Source organism: Pan troglodytes, chromosome 4 (assembly GCF_028858775.2).
Source record: "Pan troglodytes isolate AG18354 chromosome 4, NHGRI_mPanTro3-v2.0_pri, whole genome shotgun sequence".
Classification (NCBI taxonomy): domain Eukaryota; kingdom Metazoa; phylum Chordata; class Mammalia; order Primates; family Hominidae; genus Pan; species Pan troglodytes.
In genome coordinates this window covers 41,287,789-41,308,845 of record NC_072402.2, presented here as the reverse complement: position 1 = coordinate 41,308,845, position 21,057 = coordinate 41,287,789, and the positions used below count along the sequence as shown (strand labels likewise).

General features: G+C 36.6%; 1 protein-coding gene across 7 annotated transcripts in view; it reads right to left on the bottom strand.

Annotated features, from left to right (window-relative positions):
• The window catches only part of GFM2 (GTP dependent ribosome recycling factor mitochondrial 2), a 45,923-nt gene that overhangs the window by 24,251 nt on the left and 615 nt on the right, over window positions 1-21,057 (bottom strand). For 2 of the 7 annotated variants that reach the window (XM_001150063.6, XM_001149998.6), the window contains exons 2-10: window positions 18,205-18,291; window positions 15,431-15,515; window positions 13,899-13,956; window positions 13,377-13,474; window positions 5,899-6,024; window positions 5,104-5,192; window positions 2,259-2,347; window positions 671-731; window positions 244-423 (exon numbers count right to left, since the gene is read on the bottom strand). In XM_001150063.6, the coding sequence (XP_001150063.1) occupies window positions 244-423; window positions 671-731; window positions 2,259-2,347; window positions 5,104-5,192; window positions 5,899-6,024; window positions 13,377-13,474; window positions 13,899-13,956; window positions 15,431-15,515; window positions 18,205-18,267 (849 nt within the window). In that variant the 5' untranslated portion in view covers window positions 18,268-18,291. Of the gene's footprint in view, window positions 1-243; window positions 424-670; window positions 732-2,258; window positions 2,348-5,103; window positions 5,193-5,898; window positions 6,025-13,376; window positions 13,475-13,898; window positions 13,957-15,430; window positions 15,516-18,204; window positions 18,292-21,057 lie in introns of those variants that run through there. The other 5 variants (XM_054685046.2, XM_063810364.1, XM_063810365.1 and 2 more) reach the window with 4 other exon arrangements.

The following is a 21,057-nucleotide window of genomic DNA, read 5'->3' as shown; positions in this document are numbered from 1 at the left end:
ACATAGCATTTACATTGTATTAGGTATTATAAGTAATTTAGAAATGATTTAAAGTATACAGGAAGACATGAATAGGTTATATGCAAATACTACATCATTTTATATCAGGGACTTGAGCATCTGCAGATTTTGGTATCCACAGGAGGTCCTGCAACCAATCCCCGAGAGATGCTAAAGTATGACTATATTTTAAGATAAGTGGTGCACACATTGGGGTTCATTTTATCATTCATTATACTTTACTTGTTCAATTAAGGCATTCCTTGCTTCAGTTGTTTCCTTCAGCAATTCAGGATCATTCATTTCCAAGAGGGGCTTTCTCTCAAAGTCTTTTCCATCATTTGAATTGCAATTCCAAAGAAGTTTTTCTTTCGTTACTACATCCACCACTCCTTTGAAAGTTTTGGCTTCACCAATTGGTAACTGTAAGTCAGAGTGAGATTAACATTATTACATGATCACTCACTGAAAACTACACTGATGACAAGTCTTTTCTAATTGTACCATTTTCCCCAAAATGTCTATTATCACCATTACTATAATCTGTGGCTATTTCTATTTATACCCCAACTTCTTCAAAAATGATGAGATAGCTTTGGAAATGTATATATTGTCACAAAATAAATTAATGAGGAAACTGAGAAGAAGCTGATGCTATTAACCAATTTACCTGTAAAAGCAAAGGCTTTGCCTTTAACTTCTCTCTGATGCTTTCAACTGCATACTTAAAGCTGTAGAAAGCAAAATAATTATAGTTAAAAACATGGTTAAAAATTCTTTACCAAAGGTATCAAGAGAGGAAAAAAAACTCTTTCAGGTTTTAAGAATGTTTTCTAAAATTTTAACTCACTTTATTCTCCTTAACGCTCACTATTTAACAGTTTTCCATAGGAAAATGTCTGGAATAAACTTTTATGTCAATTTCAGGTATCAGTAATTACCCTAATCCAGCCACAGAGCTGTTTAGGGTATTATTATTGTGAGCTTCGCATAACTGTACTTTGCAATTAACATTAAATGAATTGATCAAGGTAACAAGGATAATAAAGTGCAGTTGGGATTCCAATGCAAGATTGGTGATAAGCCAAGGATTCTTTCTTCTACAACTAGGTTTACTACCATACAAGGCAACCAGCTTTCTTCCAAGAGCCTGCCTAGTCTTCGGCATTCTTCACATCGTATGCTATGCTATTCATTTCTATGCTAACACTGCAGCTGGCTACCTATAGAACACATGCCATCTTTGGCACACAAGCTGATTTACATGCAGGTCATTCCGGTCCCATTGTTTTTCAGAACCAGCCTATTTTCCAGTCATATCCCTCCCCATTGCCAATGGCACTGCCTGACAATAAATAGGTACTTCCATCTACCACAAGGAACTCCAAGCAGAAAAGGGTCAGAACTTGAGGCTAGTACATTTTAAAGGTTGCTGGGCTATTACTAATCAAGACAAGGTTCCTTAAACAAACAGCCTCAGAATTACTATAGAGAGGGAGATAAACACAAAGCATATTAATTACTGTGTAGTTTTAGGGGAGGTATAGTTTATGTTTCATTTTTGCCATTCTCCCATCACAGGCCACAATCTCTCCCTATCACATTTGTTCTAGAATTTTTAATATTCTTGATTCTCTCCCTTTCACATTTTCTCCAAATCTTTCAAATATTCTTGATTATCTGAATTACATTCCCAGGACAATGCATCCACCACTCTGTAAGTCTCTGACCATGACCAATACATCTCAGCATTAACTCTCTTCTGCCCCTACATGCAGGTCTTACAGCATCTACATTCTCTTCTTCCAGTTCTTTATTGACAGTATCTTACCCAGTAGCTAAGAAAATCAGAGAATATGGAAGAACACCTTCAAATGCAGGAAACAGTTCTCTATTCTCTATCTTTAGCGATGATGGGAAGCGCCATACCTTCAGCAATATAGGGACTATACTACAGTTCTAAAGAGAATCAATGGAATCATCAAGAAGCCACTTTGATCTCAGAAATATGATTCAGTCTCTCTATACTAGAAACAGGATGATTCACCATCTATCAGCTATTAGTCCCAAATTGTTATATAACCTATGGATTAGCTGCTTTGAATTTTTTTATGGGAATAAACTGGGATTCCATGGAATATTTATACCCTATAATACAATAGGAAAAAAAATAGCTATTCCTAAATTTAAGTTACAGTTCATTAAAAGCTCAAATTGTAGTTTCACCCTGATAAGCCAATGAAACACATTTCAAATACCTTGCTCCAGTTTTGTCCATCTTGTTTAAAAAACAGATTCGAGGTATATTGTGTTTATCAGCTTGCCTCCATACTGTGAGAGTCTGGGCCTAAAGCAAAGATGAGGAAAAAAATACATACTGAACAAAAGTAACTATGTTACTAGACCTGGAATGAAGAGATCCAAAAATCTACTGTCAGATAAATTGGGCCCTATTCTAGCAGAGAATTAGTGCAACTGCACTTATATTTTTAGGGTCACTCTTTAGCTATCAAGTTAACACAGCCGGAAACGTGATGCAGTGTGAAGGGGAGTGTGCTTCAAACCACTTGAGAATACTCTGGGTGAACTAGGTGGCCACACAAAGAGAATTAACACCTCAGGAGGTACTGAGAATCATGGAAAGTGAACTTAACTGAGAATCAGGAGACCTACTTTTTGTTTGGCTTCACTTTTCCTAGTAAATGTCATATGACACTGAACTCATTTAATGTCAGGTTTCTGATCTATGAAATAGGAATTTTGCCTTAATTATTTCAGACACTTATTTTGAGGTAAAAGAAATATAGGAGTGTACTATAAAGCAGCCAGTTTATTTTTTAGGTAAAATTTATATACAATAAAGTACAGATATTAAGTGTATACTCAATGCGTTTTGATAAAAGTACGTTGTACTTAGTACGTTGTACTAAGTGGGGTAGTAGTTTGTAACTACTACCCCACTTAGAACATAGAACATTCTATTACTCCTGAAATTTTTCTCATCCCTGTCTCCTATAAGCAACCTGTCCTGATTTCTGTCACCATAGCTTCAGTGTCTTATTCTTGAACCTCATACAAAATAGCATGGCTTCTTTGGCTCAACATGTTTTTAACATTCATCCACATTGTTAGGTATTTCTGTTCTTTTTAATTATACATACGTACCAGTTGGTTTTCCTATCCACCAGGTGCGGTGGCTCACGCCTGTAATCCCAGCACTGTGGGAGGCTGAGGCAGGTGGATCACCTGAGGTCAGAAGTTCAAGACCAGCCTGGCCAACATGGTGAAACTCTGTCTCTATTAAAAATACAAAAATTAGCCAGGCGTGGTGGTGTACGCCTGTAGTCCCAGATACTCGGGAAGCTGAGGCACAAGAATCGCTTGAACCCGGGAGACAGAGGTTACAGTGAGCCAAGACTGCACCACTGCATTCCAGCCTGGGCGACAGAGTGAGACTCCTGTCTCAAAATAAAATAAAATAAAATAAAATAAAATAAAGAAACTTCCAAATAGTCTTCCAAAGTAGTTGCATTATTTTGCAGTCTTTTTAATTTTTTTTGAGACAGGGTCTCACTCTGTTGCCCAGGCTGGAATGCAGTGGTGCAATCAAGGCTCACTGCAGCCCCAACCTCCCTGCTGGGCTCAAGCAATTCTCCCATCTCAGCCTCTGGAGTAGCTGGGATGACAAGTGCACGCCACCAGGCCCAGCTAATTTTTTTTGTATTTTATAAAGATGGGGTTTCGCCATGTTGCTCAGGCTGGTCTCTAATTCCTGGGCTCAAGCGAACCCACCTGCCTCAGCCTCCCAAAGTGCTGGGATTACAGGTGTGAGCCACCATGCCTGGCCTCTATTTTGCAGTCTTATCAACAATGTGTAAGATTTCTAGTTGCTCCACATCCTCACCAACATTTGCTATCACTCTTTTTAATTATAAGCATTCTTTTGGGTGTGAAATTGAATCTGTGATTTTAATTTGCATTTTCCTGAGGACTAATGAGATTATACATCTTTCATGTGCTTACTAGTCATTCACATGTGTTCTTTTGTGAAGTGTCCAAGTTTTTTGTCCATTTTCTTCTGGGTTATTATTGATTTATAGTTCTTCATATAGTCTGGATACAAATCCATGGTTATAGATACGTACTATAAATACTTCAGTATTTATTTCCCAAGAACAATCATATTCTCTTATATAACCAATACTATTATTGCATTCAGGAAATTTAATATTTGTATAATATGTTTATCTAACATTACAAGTATCTTCTCATAGTCTATTCCTTGTGTTTTTAATTTTTTTGTTTTAATGAACAGCTGTAATTTTGATAAAGTTCCAGGAATCAACTTTTGTTATTTATGTTTCATGCTTCTTATGTCCTCTAAGAAATTTTTACCTACCCCAAGGCTGTAAAGATATTTTTCTTCTAGAAGCTATGTATACATAACAACACTGTGATCCACTCCAAATTAATTTTTGTGTATGATGAGGTATGTGTGTGAGGCGTGGAGGGTGAATATCATAAATTTTCAAAGAACAAAAACATATTGCAAATCAAAACAAAAAACTCCCACCATTCCACCTGCCAGCTAAAAGCTCATCCATTGTTTAAAACAAGTGCCTTCTCCTTCATGAATTCAGCAACTTCCTATTCAAGCACATTTCAATCTTGTAAGTAATGCAATCTGTTTGAATGATTAAACGTCAAATTTATCTAAAGTTATAACAACAGAAAAATGGAACTATTAGGAAATAAAGTGACCCAGAAAGAAACAGAAATAACAGTGTATAATCAATCTCACACCACAGTGTCTTCTGCCAGAATCCATTAAACTATGGCAGGCTAACTTGTTAGCTCAAAAGTAAGGTAGAATCTCTGATCTCTCAAAGTTCTTGACACTAGCTTTCCTGTTTCTCCTTTTACTATGAAATATCTGAGATTACATATAGATTACATCTCAATATAAATTCTGATTTCCTTTTAACATTATTTGATTTATGTGAACTTACCAAATAGATGGTTACAGTTAACTAAATTTGATATATTCTACTTTTTAAAAAATCATGCTGTTCTAATTCCCTTTACTTTGGCAATATTATTTACCTCTACACCAGCAGAGGCATCAAATACAGCCACTGCACCATCCAACACTCTTAGGCACCGCTCAACCTCCAAAGTAAAGTCCACATGACCTAAGAAAAAGATAAGATGTATAATGCCTTCTTTTTAACAAAACCATCATATGATCCAGCAATCTCACATCTCACTCCTGGGGGGGGGGGGGTGTGTGTGTGTGTATATATATGTATATATATAAAGGTATTGAAAGCAGAGTCTCAGAGCTATTTGCACACCCTCCATAGCAGCACTGGTAGACAAAAGGTGGAAACAACCCAAATGTCCACTGATGTATGAATGGATAAACAAAATGTGATATACACATACAATGGAATACTACACAGAATAAAAAAGAAAATATTGTAGCACATTGTCACACGCTACAATATGAGAAAATTTGAGGGCTTTATGCTAATGAGATAAGCCAATCACAAGAGGACAAATACGGTATGATTCCACTTACATAAGGCATCTAAGCTAGTCAAATACATAGGTATACAAAGTAGACAGTGGTTAGCAGGGGTGGAGGGAGGGGGCAAAAGGGAATTGTTGTCCAATGAATATAGTTTCATTTCTGCAAGATAAAAAAGTTCTGGACATCTGTTTCACAGCAATGTGATTATACTTAACACTACTAAACTGTACACTTAAAAATGGTTGAGATGGTAAATTTTGCAACACATGTTTTTTTACCACAATAAAAAGCAAAACAAAAACCCCAGAAAAACAAAAAAACTCCAAATGACGCAGCATCTCTGTGTTACTGGAATCGTACCATACCTGGTGTATCAATTAGATTGACTCTATAACCTTTCCAATCAAATGTAACAGCAGCTGATTGAATAGTAATGCCTCTTTCTCGCTCTTGGGCCATGAAATCTGTCACTGTGTCTCCATCATCAACATCTAGCCAGGAAAAAGATGATCAGTTTAGTCTTAATAGCAAGTGTATTTTATTCGTGCTCAATATCTACCTGACACAGTTTAACCTGCCTTAAGAAAAATCTTTCCTAAACTATTTGGTTTAATAGAGCCTTTACTCTTTCACTAAGTAAATCCTCATGGTAGAAAAAGTTTTTCAGCTAGATTAGTAATTTTGCCATAAAAGGAATTTTTCATCAAGATGAAAATCTTTTAAGTTTACTGAACTTATTTTACTTACTTACTTCTTTTATTTCTTACATAGCTTAACTATCATTACCCCCTTTTTATCTGATGTCCCTCCCTCCTGATCCCTTGATAGGAGGCAGAGTGGTACAGTGAAAGAACACAGACAGACATAGCTTTAAATTCCAACTTTACCACTTAGCACTCTATGATCTTGAGGCAAACTACTTAACCTAGTTTGTAAAATAAGGCTAGTAAAGCCATCCTTGCTGGGTTGTTATTATAAGGATGAAAGGAGACAATATATATAAAGTACCTAGTCTAGTAGATGATAAATGATAGCCACACGGAATGAGGTAGAGAAAAAAATTCATCCAATATTAAATTATCCTTTACAAACCCATCTCATTACTAAATTTTCCAAAGAGAAGGGATTTAGTTGTACAAGTGCAAGTAGTCTCATAGAACTTCTACAGTATAAAGTCACAAAAAAACTATCCTGAACTTTATCCAAAAAGTTCACTGAAATTATTGTGCAGTAAAATTCTGTAGTTGAATTAAGCATATTATTCTAATTAAATTTATAGACAGTAAAAGAAATAAACAGTTGATCTTTACCATTATCATGGCCTTATACTACCATTTATTTCAGCATTAAACCCCTAAAATGGTAGCTAGTTGCCCCATATATGTGTATGTGTATGTGCATATGTATAAATATGTACACACACACATAATCTAAACACCAGAGGAGGAAATAGCAAGAAAAATGTATTTGACAGCAACTCAAATATAACTCTATGTTAATACCTATAATTGTATTAGTGTCAGTTATTCCCAACATCACTGCCAAAGAAAATAATATCATTAAGGATACAGACCAAATAACTAACTATAAGTTCTAAATGAGACAGTAAGTTTTAAAAACACTTACACAGTAGTAAGCATTTTCACAATTATAAAGATCTTTATTTCACATTATCTTTATGATTATTCATATGACTAATAAAGTCAACCTTGGATCAGCAAGTTCTACAACAACCTGGATAGTTTTTAGGCTATGGTCTGAACTAGAAAAGAACTTCAAAAGATAGCCGTACAAAAACACATGGACAATCACTGCAGTTTTGCACTCAGAAAGCCCCATCCTTAGGGGAAGGAGGAGAGCCCCACATCAAGGGAGCACCCCGTGAAACAAAAGAATCTGAACAGTAGCCCTTAAGTGCCAGATCTTCACTCTGACATGGTCCACCCAAATGAGAAGGAACCAGAAAAACAATTCTGGTAACATAACAAAACAAGGCTCTTTAATTCCCCCCACCAAAAATCACACTAGCTCACCAGCAATGAATCCAAACCAAGACAAAATCTAAATTGCCAGAAAAAAGAGTTCAGAAGGTCAATTATTAAGCTACTCAAGGAGGCACCAGAGAAAGGTGAATACCAACTTAAAAAAACTGTTTAAATATTACAGGATATGAACAGAAAAATCTCCAGAGAAACAGCCAGCATAAATAAACAATCACAACTTCTGGAAATGAAGGACACACTTAGACAAATGCAAAATACACTGGAAAGTCTCAGCAATAGAATTAAGTAAGTAGAAGAAACAACTTCAAAGGCCAGGTGTGGTGGCTCACACCTGTAATCCCAGCACTTTGGGAGGCTGAGGCAGGCAGATCACTTGTGGTCAGGAGTTCAAGACCAGCATGGCCAACATAGTGAAACCTTGTCTCTACAAAAATACAAAAATTAGTCAAGCATGATGGTGTGTGTCTATAATCCCAGCTACTCAAGAGGCTGAGGTGGGAGAATCACTTGAACCTGGGAGGTGGAGGTTGCAGCGAGCCGAGATTGTACCACTGCACCTTAGCCTGGGTGACAGAGCAAGACTCCATCTCAAAAAGAGAAGAAACAACTTCAGAGTTCAAAGACAAGGCTTTTGAATTAACCCAACCTGACAAACACAAAGAAAAAAGAATTTTAAAAAAATGAACAAAGCCTCTAAGAAGTTTGGGATTATGTGAAATGAGCAAACCTAAGAATAACTGGCATTCCCAAGAAAGAAGAGAAATCTAAAAGTCTGGAAAATGTTTTTAAGGAAATAATCAAGGAAAACTTCCCTGGCCTTGCTAGAGATCTAGACATCCAAATACCAGAAGCTCAAAGAACACCTGGGAAATTCATCACAAAAAGATCATCGTTTAGGCACAGAGTCATCAGGTTATCTAAAGTCAAGACAGGAAACAATTTTAAGAGTGTGGGGAAAAAACATCAGGTAACCTATAAATAAAAACCTATCAGATTAACAGCAGACTTCTCAGCAGAAACCCTACCAGCTAGTAGGAATTTGGGTCCTACTTTAGCCTCCTTAAACAAAACAATTATCAACCAAGAATTTTGTATCCAGAGAAACTAAGCTTCATAAATGAAGGAAAGATGTAGTCTTTTTCAGACAATCAAATGCTGAGAGAACTCACCACTAGCAAGCCAGCACTACAAGAACTACTAAAAGCAGCTCTAAATCCTGAAACAAATCCTCAAAATACACCAAAATAGAACCTCCTTAAAGCATAAATCTCACAGGACCTATAAAACAATAATACAATGAAAAAAAAAAACAAGGTATTCAGGCAACAAATAGTGACAATAGTACCTCACATCTGAATACTAACATTGAATGTAAATGACCTAAATGTTCCACTTAAAAGATAAAGAATGGTAGAATGGATAAGAGTTCACCAAGTACCTGCTGTCTTCAAGAGACTCACCTAACACATAAAGACTCACATAAACTTAAGGTAAAGGGGGGAAAAAGATACTCCATGCTAATGGACACCAAAAGTGAGCAGGAATAACTGTTCTTATATCAGACAAAACAATCTTTAAAGAAGCAGCAGTTAAAAAGACAAAGAGGGATATTATACAATGATAAAAAGACTAGTCCAACAGGAAAATATCGCAATCCTAAATATATATGCACATAACATTGCAGCTCCCAAATTTATAAAATAATTACTACTAGACCTAAGAAATGAGATAGCAACACAATAATAGTGGGGGACTTTAATACTCTACTGACAGCACTAGACAGGTCATCAAGACAAAAGGTCAACAAAGAAACAATGGACTGGCCAGGCGCAGTGGCTCATGCATGTCATCCCAGCACTTTGGAAGGCTGAGGTAGGCGGATTACCTGAGGTCAGGAGTTCAAGACCAGCCTGGCCAACATAAAAATACAAAAATTAGCCGGGCATGATGGTGGGCACCTATAATCCCAGCTACTTGGGAGGCTGAGGTAGGGGAATTGCTTGAACCCGGGAGGTGGAGGTTGCAATGAGCCAAGATCGCACCATTTCACTCCAGGCTAGATGACACAGCCAGACTCCATCTCAAAAAAGAGACAATGGATTTAAACTATATCCTAGAACAAAAAGACTTAATAAATATTTACAGAACATTCTTCCCAAAAACTGAAGAATATATATTCTATACATCAGCATGTAGAACATTCTCCCAGATAGACCACAAGACAGGCTACAAAACAAGTCTAATAAAGTTAAGAAAATCAAAATTATATCAAGTACTCTCTCATATCATAGTGGAATAAAACTGGAAATCAACTCCAAAAGGAACCCTCAAAACCATGCAAATACATGGAAATTAAATAACCTGCTCCTGAATGATCATTGGGTCAACAATGAAATCAAGATGGAAATTTAAAAAGTGAAACGAAAAGCTGGTTCTTTGAAAAGATAAATAAAATTGATAGACCATTAGTAAGATTAACCAAGAACAGAAAATATCCAAATAAGCTCAATTAGAAACAAAACAGGAGATACTATAACTGATACCACAGAAATACAAAAGATCACTCAAAGCTACTATGAACACCTTTACGTGCATAAACTAGAAAACCTAGAGGAGATGGATAAATTCCTGGAAATATGCAATCCTCCTAGATTAAACCAGGAAGAAACAGAAACTGAACAGACAAATAACAGTGAGAAGGAAATGGTAATTAACAAGTTGCCAACAAAAAACGTCTAGGACCAGATGGATTCGCAGCTGAATTCTATCAGACATTCAAAGAATTGGCACCAATTCTATTGATGCTATTCTACAGATAGAGGGAATCCTCCCTAAATCATTCTATGAAGCCAGTATCACCATAATACCAAAAGCAGGAAAAGACACAACAAAAAAAGGAAAACTACAGACCAATATCCCTAATGAACACAGAAGCAAAAATCCTCAACAAAATACTAGCTAACTGAATCCAACAGCATACCAAAAAGATAATCCACCATGATCAAGTAGGTTTCATACCAGGAATGCAGGGATAGTTTAACATCTGCAAGTCAATAAATGTGATATATCACATAAACAGAATTAAAAACAAAAATCACATGATCATCTCAATAGACTCAGAAAAAGCATTTGACAAAATTCAGCATCCCTCTATGATTAAAACCCTCCTCAAAATTGGCATAGAAGGGACATACCTTAAAGTAATGAAAGCTAACTATGACAAACCCACAGCCAACATTATACATATACGTGTATATACATATACACATACATGCACACCACATTTTCTTTGAAAATGCACATCAAAAGCACAATGCAATACCACCTTACTCCTGCAAGAATGGCCACAATCAAAAAATAACAGATGTTGGAGTGGATGTGGAGTGGACATATACACCACATTTTCTTTATCCACTCATTGATTGGCATTTGGGTCGGTTCCATATTTTTGCAAATTGTGATGTTATAAACATGCGTGGTCAAGTATCTTTTTCGTATAATTATTTCTTTTCCTCTGGGTAGATACCAAACAGTGGGATTGCTGGATCAAATGGTAGTTCTACTTTTAGTTTTTAAAGGAATCTCCACACTGTTTTGCATAGTGGTTGTACTAGCTTACATTCCCACTAACAGTGTAAAGTGTGTGTGTATATATATATATATACACACACACACATATACACACCATGGAATACTACTCAGTCATAAAAAAGAACGAAATAATGGCATTCGCAGCAACCTGGATGGCACTGGAGACCACTATTCTCGGATGGAATTGGAGGCCAGGATTCTAAGTGTAGTAACTCAGGAATGGAAAACTGACATCATTTGTTCTCACTCATAAGTGGGATCTAAGCTATGAGGATGCAAAGGCATTAGAGTGATACAATGAACTTTGGGGACTCAGGAGAAAGGGCAGGAGGGGAGTGAGGGATAAAAGACTACACATTGGGTACAGTGTACACTACTTGGGTAATGGGTGCACCAAAATCTCAGAAACCACCCCTAAAGAACTTATGTAACCAACCACCTGTTCTCCAAAAGCCTGTTGAAATAAAAAATAAAATAAAATAAGCCTTAGGGGAGAAAACTGTTAACCTAGTTGCTTTTTAGAATATAAAGTCTAAGATTATCTTTAATTATAAATATAATAAACCAGTTATGATAAAGACATAAAATTAAGGGCAATCACAGAGAAAATGTGTGTGTATATAAAAGAGAGAGAGAACATTCTATGTGGGTTCTATTTTTATATATTCAGTTTCTTGGCATCATAAGATTGTGTACATGTCTAGTTTACCTTACTATGAGAGCAAGGTCTTGATATTCTCTTTTTTAACTGTAAATAAGTTATTGCCATGACTTTTGTAGGTGATTTTTCAGCTTAGTGACTATAATTACTGTAAAGCTTGATTTCCTTCTTGTTATAATAAACTGCATTAGTTTGAAATAAATAAATAAAAACACATGGAATATTATTCAGCCTTATAAAAGGAATCTTCACTTGAGCCCAGTTTGAGACCAGCCTGAGCAACACACTGAGGCCCTGTCTCTACCAAAAATACAAAAGTTAGCCAAGTGTGGTGGCACCTGCCTGTAGTCCCAGCTACTCAGGAAGCTGAGGCAGGAGGATCTCTTGTGCCCAAGAGTTCAAGGCTGCAGTGAGCTGTGACTGGGCCACTGCACTCCAGCCTGGGCAACAGAGCAAGAGCCTATGTCTCTAAAAAAAAAAAAAAAAAAAAAAAAAAATTAAAAAATTAAAAAGGAATCTTGACACATGCTACAACATGGATGAACCTTGAGGACACTGTGCTATGTGAAATAAACCAGTCATAGAAAGACAAATACTTACGATTCCATTTATATGAGGTACCTAGAGTAGTCAAAGTCATGAAGAAAAAGTAGAAGGATGGTTGCAAGGGACCGGGGAGAGGGGAAAATGGGAGTTGTTTAATGGGTATAGAATTTCAATTTTGAAAGATGAAAATGTTTTGAAGATTGGTTGCACAATAATGTGAATATACTTAACACTACCGAAATAGTTAACACTTAGAAATAGTTAAGATGGTAAATTTTATGTTTTTTTAACTACAATTTAAAAGACAAAAGATAACTTGGTTAAGGATTAACAAAATCCTCTTTGATGTGAGAATTTAACTTCTGGTTACTTTTTTTGGTTCTTTTCTTCTAGAAACCAGATAACAGAGGTATGTCAACTACATTCCTAGGCAATATAACTTATGGAAAAAATAACTTCTGATTGGTAAACTAAATCTGAATTGCGAAGAACTATAAATGAATTATATATATAAGTACCTTATGGAGATACCAAACTCTGGGCTTCCCTGTGTATGGCATGTACCTTAGGTGACACCTGGAAGCTATGCCTATGAAGTTATAACAAGAGACATTCATTCCTATGGGGCATGAATCTTCTAAGCTAGGGTGGCTCCTATGAATCTTGTCACCTTGCATCTAATCCATTACTCTGGAGCAGCCAAAGAAGATAGCTCCCAGATAGCTACGGGGACTGCTATAAGGACTCTACTAGAAAGAAACACCTAATGCTGGTCTGTTGGTAAGCTGTGGTTCCTGTCCTGTAGCATTCTGAGTAGACGAGTGTCCAGTGGGGCCTATGATAGTCTTATAAGTCTGAATATTTAGTTGAATCTAAGAAGACCCTTTGGTGGGTATTGCAACTATCTTATCTTTAAATTGTGGATTAGACATCAGTAGCTCTATGCCATATTCAAGGTGTGTAGGTTGACTTGTTAACCTAAATATTTTCCAATGATGCTTTTGCTAATGGGGGGGTGGGAAGAGGAGGAATCCATTCTAACCTCCCAGTGATCTTGTATATCCGGAATAGTACAATATTCTTTCTGTGGTGGTAGTTTTGCCTGCATCAATATGAGCCATAATTCCAATATTACGGATTCTGTTTAAAAGGAAAAAATAAGGTAAACTTTACTAAAATTGTAAAACCAAAGTATATATGCTATCCAAATTTCAAAGCTGGTATTTCTATAATTTATAAAACTGTGTAAAAACTAGAAAAATGGAAAACATTTAGAGTATATCCACATTACTCTGATAAGATAGCTAAGTAACAAAAGGGCTAACTACAACCTACAATTTTGAGACTATCTTATATTCATTCTATGAAAAGTGTGCTGTTGTTACATTAAAAATTTTTAGCATTAAATTGAGAAAAAATAGCTAAGATACATTATCAACATCTACTTAAAATTGGCTAGGGCAGAAAGTCATAGAAATTACAGCATTCACTCTTGTCCATCAGAAAAAACCTGTAAATTTTCGTGACAGTCTATGGAAAAGCATGATATAATGATAGTACTTACTTAGCTATGGGAGGATTGATGATGGAATGAAGGGATTTGATATCATTTCCTATTAAGCCTAATGAAAAGAAAGTTAAAATTGAACTGTTACATTTATGAAATTTTCCTTTAATTTATAAATGAAAGACTTTAAAATAACCTTAAGCAAATACTGTAATTCCAAATAAAGTAAAATTCAAGCTAAATAAATCTAAAATAAACTAAAATTTATTTCCTTGCAATGTATAAGGAAAGCTATGGATGACAATAAAACAAGGTAAAAGTTTTAAACATCAAGTTCTAGATCATATCCTCAGAAAAATACAGATTCACCCCAATCTCTGCCACCTACTTCACTTCCATTTACAAAATTGTAGAATTAGAATAAATGCTCATAATAATAATCTTAAGGCAATGATCCTGAATCAAAGAAAAAATTTTAAATGCACAGTCCTATAAACCTGCCTTTTCCAGGGTTTGAAGAGCTAAGAGTGATCCTCATGTCAGTTGATAATGAATTATTATACAATTTGGAACTTGCCTTCCTCAGCAATCCCAGGACACAATACCTTTAAAGACAGCCTGGGAGGTTTCACTGAATAGAAGCTATAACAATTTAATACTTTTGAAAGGCCAAGCAGTATTTCTTAAATAAAAAAGTCCATATGGCTTATTCTATGCTTAATATATAGTTTACCAATATTAAGAAGTAATTTCTAAAGAAACAAGGCAGTTACATTTGTAAATTTAATTAAAACCTTCCTGTTATTTAAACCATTTCTCCCATGTTTCTATAATACAAAAAGAGAATTTTATATTATTTTTGAAACTTCATGGTGGTTTGAAGATCAAAAGATAATCTATACTACTACAGTTAAATTCATATTAGCCAAATTCAGAGACCTAGATACACACCAATAACGTAGCCCATTAAATTAATCTGCCCTTGTAAGTCAACAGCCAATCAGTATTTTTATTCTATTATTCTCACATGACAAACACAGTAATGAGAACAGCAACAGAATTAAACTAGTTTCATAGAGTCTACCATACACTTGCTTGTTTCAAACACAGAAAGGACATTCAAAAGTAAGTCAACTCCTCCACCTTCCAGCTTCTGATGCCATGTATCTAACCTAAACAATCCCAAATACTTAGCCAAACTACTTATAACAATCCCCAAAATAAATTATTCTAGTAAATCTCTCTTGACAGAAAACACTTGCATAAAAAACAGAAATAAACTAGAAAAAGAAATTCACAAGAGCACTCTACAATTACACTCACATGTTAAACTTGCAAACTAGCTACTAAAGCCAACAACCTTTCCTTTGCTCAGTTCATCAGCGTGTTCCTCAGATAAGGAGCACAACTCTACTAGTATTTCCTTCTGGCACCTATCTGAACACTCCCGCCCCTAATAATCTCAAGGAAATAGCCAAGAAGTAAAAAATGGTTACAGAGCCCTAATAAGGGAGATTCTTGCAAACAAGAGAGAGAAAAGAGATAAAGCAAACAGCTTAGATAAAATTAGAAGACTCTAACATTTGTACCTGGTAGAGAACTGCAATTTCTTCCAAGCGGCACATGTGGCTTTAATCTTTTTAAACTTGCTCTTATTTTATAGCAGCATATATTCTAGTAAAGAGAAAAAGAAACTTGACATTAATTTTATTTTAGCATCACTTATTACAGTGTTAATATTGTAATTACACTTTGTCAGAAGATAAAATATTTTGTATAGCTTTAAAGTAGTCCTAATTTATTAACTCCAATTCTTTTAAAAAGTGACAATCCAAATATATCCTAGGGGAAAGAATAAGGATAAAATTAATACTGATTTGCTATTTTGAGCTGACCTTAAAACAATGGTTTTCCTCAACCTGCAGCATTAGCATGGGCTGAGGGCTTGTTTGAAAAACATGCTTAGGCTCCGATCCAGACAAGAGAATCAGAAACTCTTGGGGATGGAGCCAAACAATCTGTTTAAACTAGCTCTCCAGGTGATTCTAATAGCTACAGATTGAGAACCACAACCCTAAAGTTCCGAAAGTCAGAAGCTGAGTCAGAAAGGTTAAATAAGGTATCTCACCCAGGATACACCTTGGTTTTCCTCTACATCTGCTGAAAGGTCTGTAGGGGGCAATGAACTCTAAAACCATTAGTTGTTTTCAGGATTTATTACAGTTACACATTAGAGTCATCTGGAAAGCTTCTTGAAGACACGGGGGTGGGGAGAGAAAATGAGAACTGGAGGAACTGGGCAGTGGCATTTAAAAAAAATTCCCAGGGTGTCTCCAATGTAGCATTCAACTGAGAATCACTGAGTTAGAGCAGGTCTGCTTAAGGCCAAGCCTTACCTCCTCTACCTTAGCTGCTTACCTAAACTTCTCATGTTCTCATGTAAAGGCTGAATATTCTCCACCTCAGTTTATGCCCAGACCACTACATATACATTTAATAGCTGCCAATGTAGTTGGAATTGTTAGTGTATGTAATGATTTAGGGCCACCACAATCTGCTTTTTGTTTCATGAACTGCATATCTGTGCGATCTATATTATTTCTACATTAGTTACCAAGTTTCTGGCAATAATATGCTACTATCCTCAGAAAATAATTCCACTGCATAATGACTAGGATAAGACCCAGTGTCTATCACAGCGTGCATAGTCTGAAAGTGTCAGCAATAAAAGCACTGAAGAAAAACTGGGTAACTCCTTGGGCCACTTAATGAGATCACAAATGGAATACAGAAATATATCTTCTTCAAAATGCTCCTCAGGTGATTTTTAAAGTAGCAAAAAAAAATTGTAGATGAATGGTAAGGCTTCTTAGCAACAACAACAAAAAAACTGTAGACGAATGGTAAGGCTTCTTAAGGGTTACAGGTTCTCCCATACAGCAGTCATACCCTATCCACAGGGGTTATATTCCAAGACCCCCAGTGGATGCCTGAAACCTCAGATAGTACAGGACCTAATTACTATCAATCAGAACATGGTTCTGTTCGTGTCTTCTGCCCACAAATTGAATACCTTTTCCATCTTAACTAAGCTCTTATCATGTTATGTGACCATAATTTTTGCAGTTTGAAGTGCAACAGTAAAACTAGCAAAAATGTCTTTTTCTTTCTTCACAATTTCATGGATAGAAGATTCATTCCTACCACAGATCTTAGCAACCTCAGCATATGATTTTTTTCCTTATTAAGCCAAGAATTTTCACCTTTTCACTTAAAGGGAGCACTTTATGGCTTCTCTTTGGCACATCCAAATTGCCAGCATCACTACTCTTGCGCTCTGGGACCATGATTAAGTAAAATAAAGGTTACTTGAACACAAGCACTGCAGTATCACAACAGTGAATCTGATAACCCAGATGGCTACTGACTCATGGGTGGGGAGTGTATACAATGTGGATATGCTGGGCAAAGGGATGACTCACCTCCCAGGTGGGATTAAGTGGGATGGCATGAGATTTCATCACAGTACTCAGAATGGCACACAATTTAAAACTTATGAATTATTTCTGGAATTTCCCATTTAATTTTCAGACCACAGTTGACTCTGAGCAACTGAAACAGCTAACAGCAAAACCATGAATAAGGGGAAACTATTGTACTCCCTGTTAAGTCACTGAAGATAAAAAGAAACAACCCAAACAAGCTTTAAAGTAATCTCTCACTTAGCTATAGATAAAAAGGGTATTATTATGTTTGAGGTTTAATATCTTTAAGTATACTGAAGATGTGATAGTTTAGAAAATAATTTATAGTGTTTTGAAGAGGATTCAGGAGTCAGACCAGAGCTAAAGACTAAAACAATGTTCCTGAGACAAGTATCAGACTGCCGAAGAAGCTGGCTTCCAACAGCTCTGCAGAAGACAGCCAAAAGTAGTTGTATCAACCATTGTATAATTATGTTGTACTTTGATATTAAGAGAAACTTTATTTCATAAGAGTCTCAATCCATGGATACTTAATATTACAAAGCACATTATTTGTTAGTAGTTTAAAGATGTGCATTAAGTGATGACATTCTTAGATATAAAACCCTACCCCTCCTTCAAAAACAACTGGCATTTTAGTACTCCATGAGACCAGTATTTAGCTACAGCTGTTCTTTTACTTTTAAATTAAGGTAATTTCCTCTTATATTTCTTAACAAATTAAGGTAATTACTTTCAAATTAGTTTAGCTTGAAGATTTCCAAAGGTTATGACTCAACTAAGTTTGGAATCAACAGCTGATGAGATATACTGGGCATTTTAGGCAGTAAAGGAGCTGAGGTTGTTAAAGGACATTTAATTTTATAAGAAATGCTTACATTAATATACACACTGGGTATTGTCTGATGACTCATTGCAAATATCCTCAAGTTGGTCCACATCTTGATCCTCCAAACTGTTATTGTCTGAAAAAATAAATATACAAAATCAAAAAACTAAACTTATGTATTACATGTCAGCAAGGCATATGTAAGTTAGACATATGTAATATGTATGGTAAAATGTATTACTTTTAAAAAGTTGGAACAATATTTTTAGCTACCAAAAATTCAATGCATCATTCAGAAAATGAAAATTCTGATTAAATATGAGAAATATGGTTTTTAGGTTTAAAATGTCCCTTATTTGTCAATGTAATGTTTAAAGAAAGATATGGCGATACAGTAGAAATCAACTTATTGAAATTACAAAACATTGTATCAACCAAAATGCATTGTTATGTAAATGTATAGAATTAAGCATAAAAAGCTAAGCATCCACATATTAACTTGGTAATTTCTAATTGGCAGTAAAATTTATTGATTCATTTGTATACTCTGATTTTCCTACCATACCATGTAAAAACTAAATCATGTAAAAAATATATAAAAGCAAGTCCTCTTCCTCTCTGATTATAGAAACTAAGCATCTTTAGTTTAAAAACATTTGCTAAATATTCACTATGTTTCAAGTACAATATCAAAGCTATTAGAAATATAAGGACGCAGCTGAGACTGGGGATGCTGGGGAGACAGACAGACCATGTTAAACCAAGCTTGTCCAACCCGTGGCCTGCAGGCCACATGCGGCCCACGATAGCTTTATATGCAGCCCAACATAAATTCGTAAACTTTCTTAAAATATTATGAGTTTTTTTTTTACTTTTTTTTTTAGCTCATCAGCTATTGTTAGTTATCATTAGTGTATTTTATGTGTGGCCAAAGACAATTCTGCCAGTGTGGCCCAGGGAAACCAAAAGATTAGACACCCCTGTGTTAAACCATTGTGATCCATGTTATTAAGATATGTGAAACCTCATTACTACTCCTAAGTCTGTTCTTTTCTGGATTTTAGCTAAGAAACATTCACTACTCTTATTTAGAAAGTCATCTAATACTTACATTTGATTTCCTAAATATATTTGAATCTGTTCCCTTTGTTGTTGTTGTTGTTTTTTTTTTTTTGAGACAGGGTCTTGCCCTGTCACCAAGCCTGGAGTGCAGTGGCTTGATCTCAGCTCCCTGCAACCTCTGCCTCCTGGGTTCAAGCGATTCTCCTGCCTCAGCCTCCCGAGTAGCTGGAACTACAGGCATGTGCCACCACACCTGGCTACTTTTTGTATTTTTAGTAGAGACGGGGTTTCGCCATGTTAGCCAGACTGGTCGTGAACTCCTGACCTCAAGTGATCTACCCACCTCGGCCTCCCAAAGTGCTGGGATTACAGGCGTGAGCCACCATGCCTGGCCTTGAATCCATTCCCTTTTCATTGGTAATGCCAAAGTTCAGGGCCTCATAGTCTCTCCACAGTTGTGACTGTAATAGACATTTAATAGACATTTTCCTCTTCTTTAACTCAGTGGTTGTCAATAAAAAGATAATTTGCACAACCCAGCCCTCCCCCGCCCAAGCCTATTCGTTCCCATTTATTCAACAAGAATTTACTGTGTGTCTGCCTACCCACTGCTTTCTAGATATCAGCGTTAATGCAGTGAAAAAAAGACAACAATCTCTGCCCTCATACTGCCTCTACCGTAGTCAGGGGATACAGACAACAAACAAAAGTAACGAATACAATACATAGTCTCTCCCATGATGATAGGGTGCTGTAGAGAAGAATGAAGCAGGAAAGAGGAATTGGGACAGTTAGAACTGTAAGTAAAGAGATCAAGGAAGGCATTCAAACAGTGACATTTAAGCAAAGACCTGAAGTAGATGAGGGAGGAAATTCGGGGGATTGAGGGACGGCGGGGAGGGGCACATTAAAGGCAAAGAGATTATATAACGTACTGTACCTAAAATATACAAATGCTAGTTACTATTTCTGGTTTTAAAGAGAATGATGAGATCACCTTAGAAAATGGAGCCTTAAAAAACTGCTTCAAAGGCCGGGCTCGGTGGCTCACGCCTGTAATTCCAGCACTTTGGGAGGCCGAGGCAGGTGGATCACCTGAAGTCAGGAGTTCGAAACCAGCCCGACCAACATGGTGAAACCCCGTCTCTACTAAAAATACAAAAATATTAGCTGGGTGTGGTGGCGAGCGCCTATAATTCCAGCTACTTGGGAGGCTGAACCAGGGGAATCGCTTGAACCCGGGAGGCAGAGGTTGCAGTGAGACGAGATGGCGCATTTGCACTCCAGCCTGTGCGACAAGATTGAAACTCCGTCTCAAAACAAAACAAAAACTGCCTCAAAGCCGGGCGCTGTGGCTCAAGCCACACTTTGGGAGGCCGAGGCGGGTGGATCGCTCGTACCCGGGAGTTCGAGACCAGCCTGGGCAACACGGTGAAACCTCATCTCTACAAAAACTACAAAAATCAGCCAGGCTTCGTGGCGCGAGCCTGTAGCTCGCTACTTTTGAGGCTGAGGTCGGAGGATCGCTTGATCCCGGGAGGTCGAGGCTGCGGTGAGCCGAGCTCGCGCCCCTGCACTCCAGCCTGGGCGACTGGGCGAGATGCCGTCTCAAAATACCCATAAAAACAAAAACAAAATACTGCCTCAAATACAAGCACTAAGAATTAATGAAAGTATTCTTTTGGTACAGTTCTTTTTGTTCATCAACTGAATCACGCTGCAAGCTGTGAAGTAATTAAGGGAACTTCTGCAACTGTGCAGTAAAAGGGTAAACCTGGCAGTGTATTTAAGTAGACGTACTTTCTGGTAGTTAATTACTTCTTGACACTAGGGGGCCACT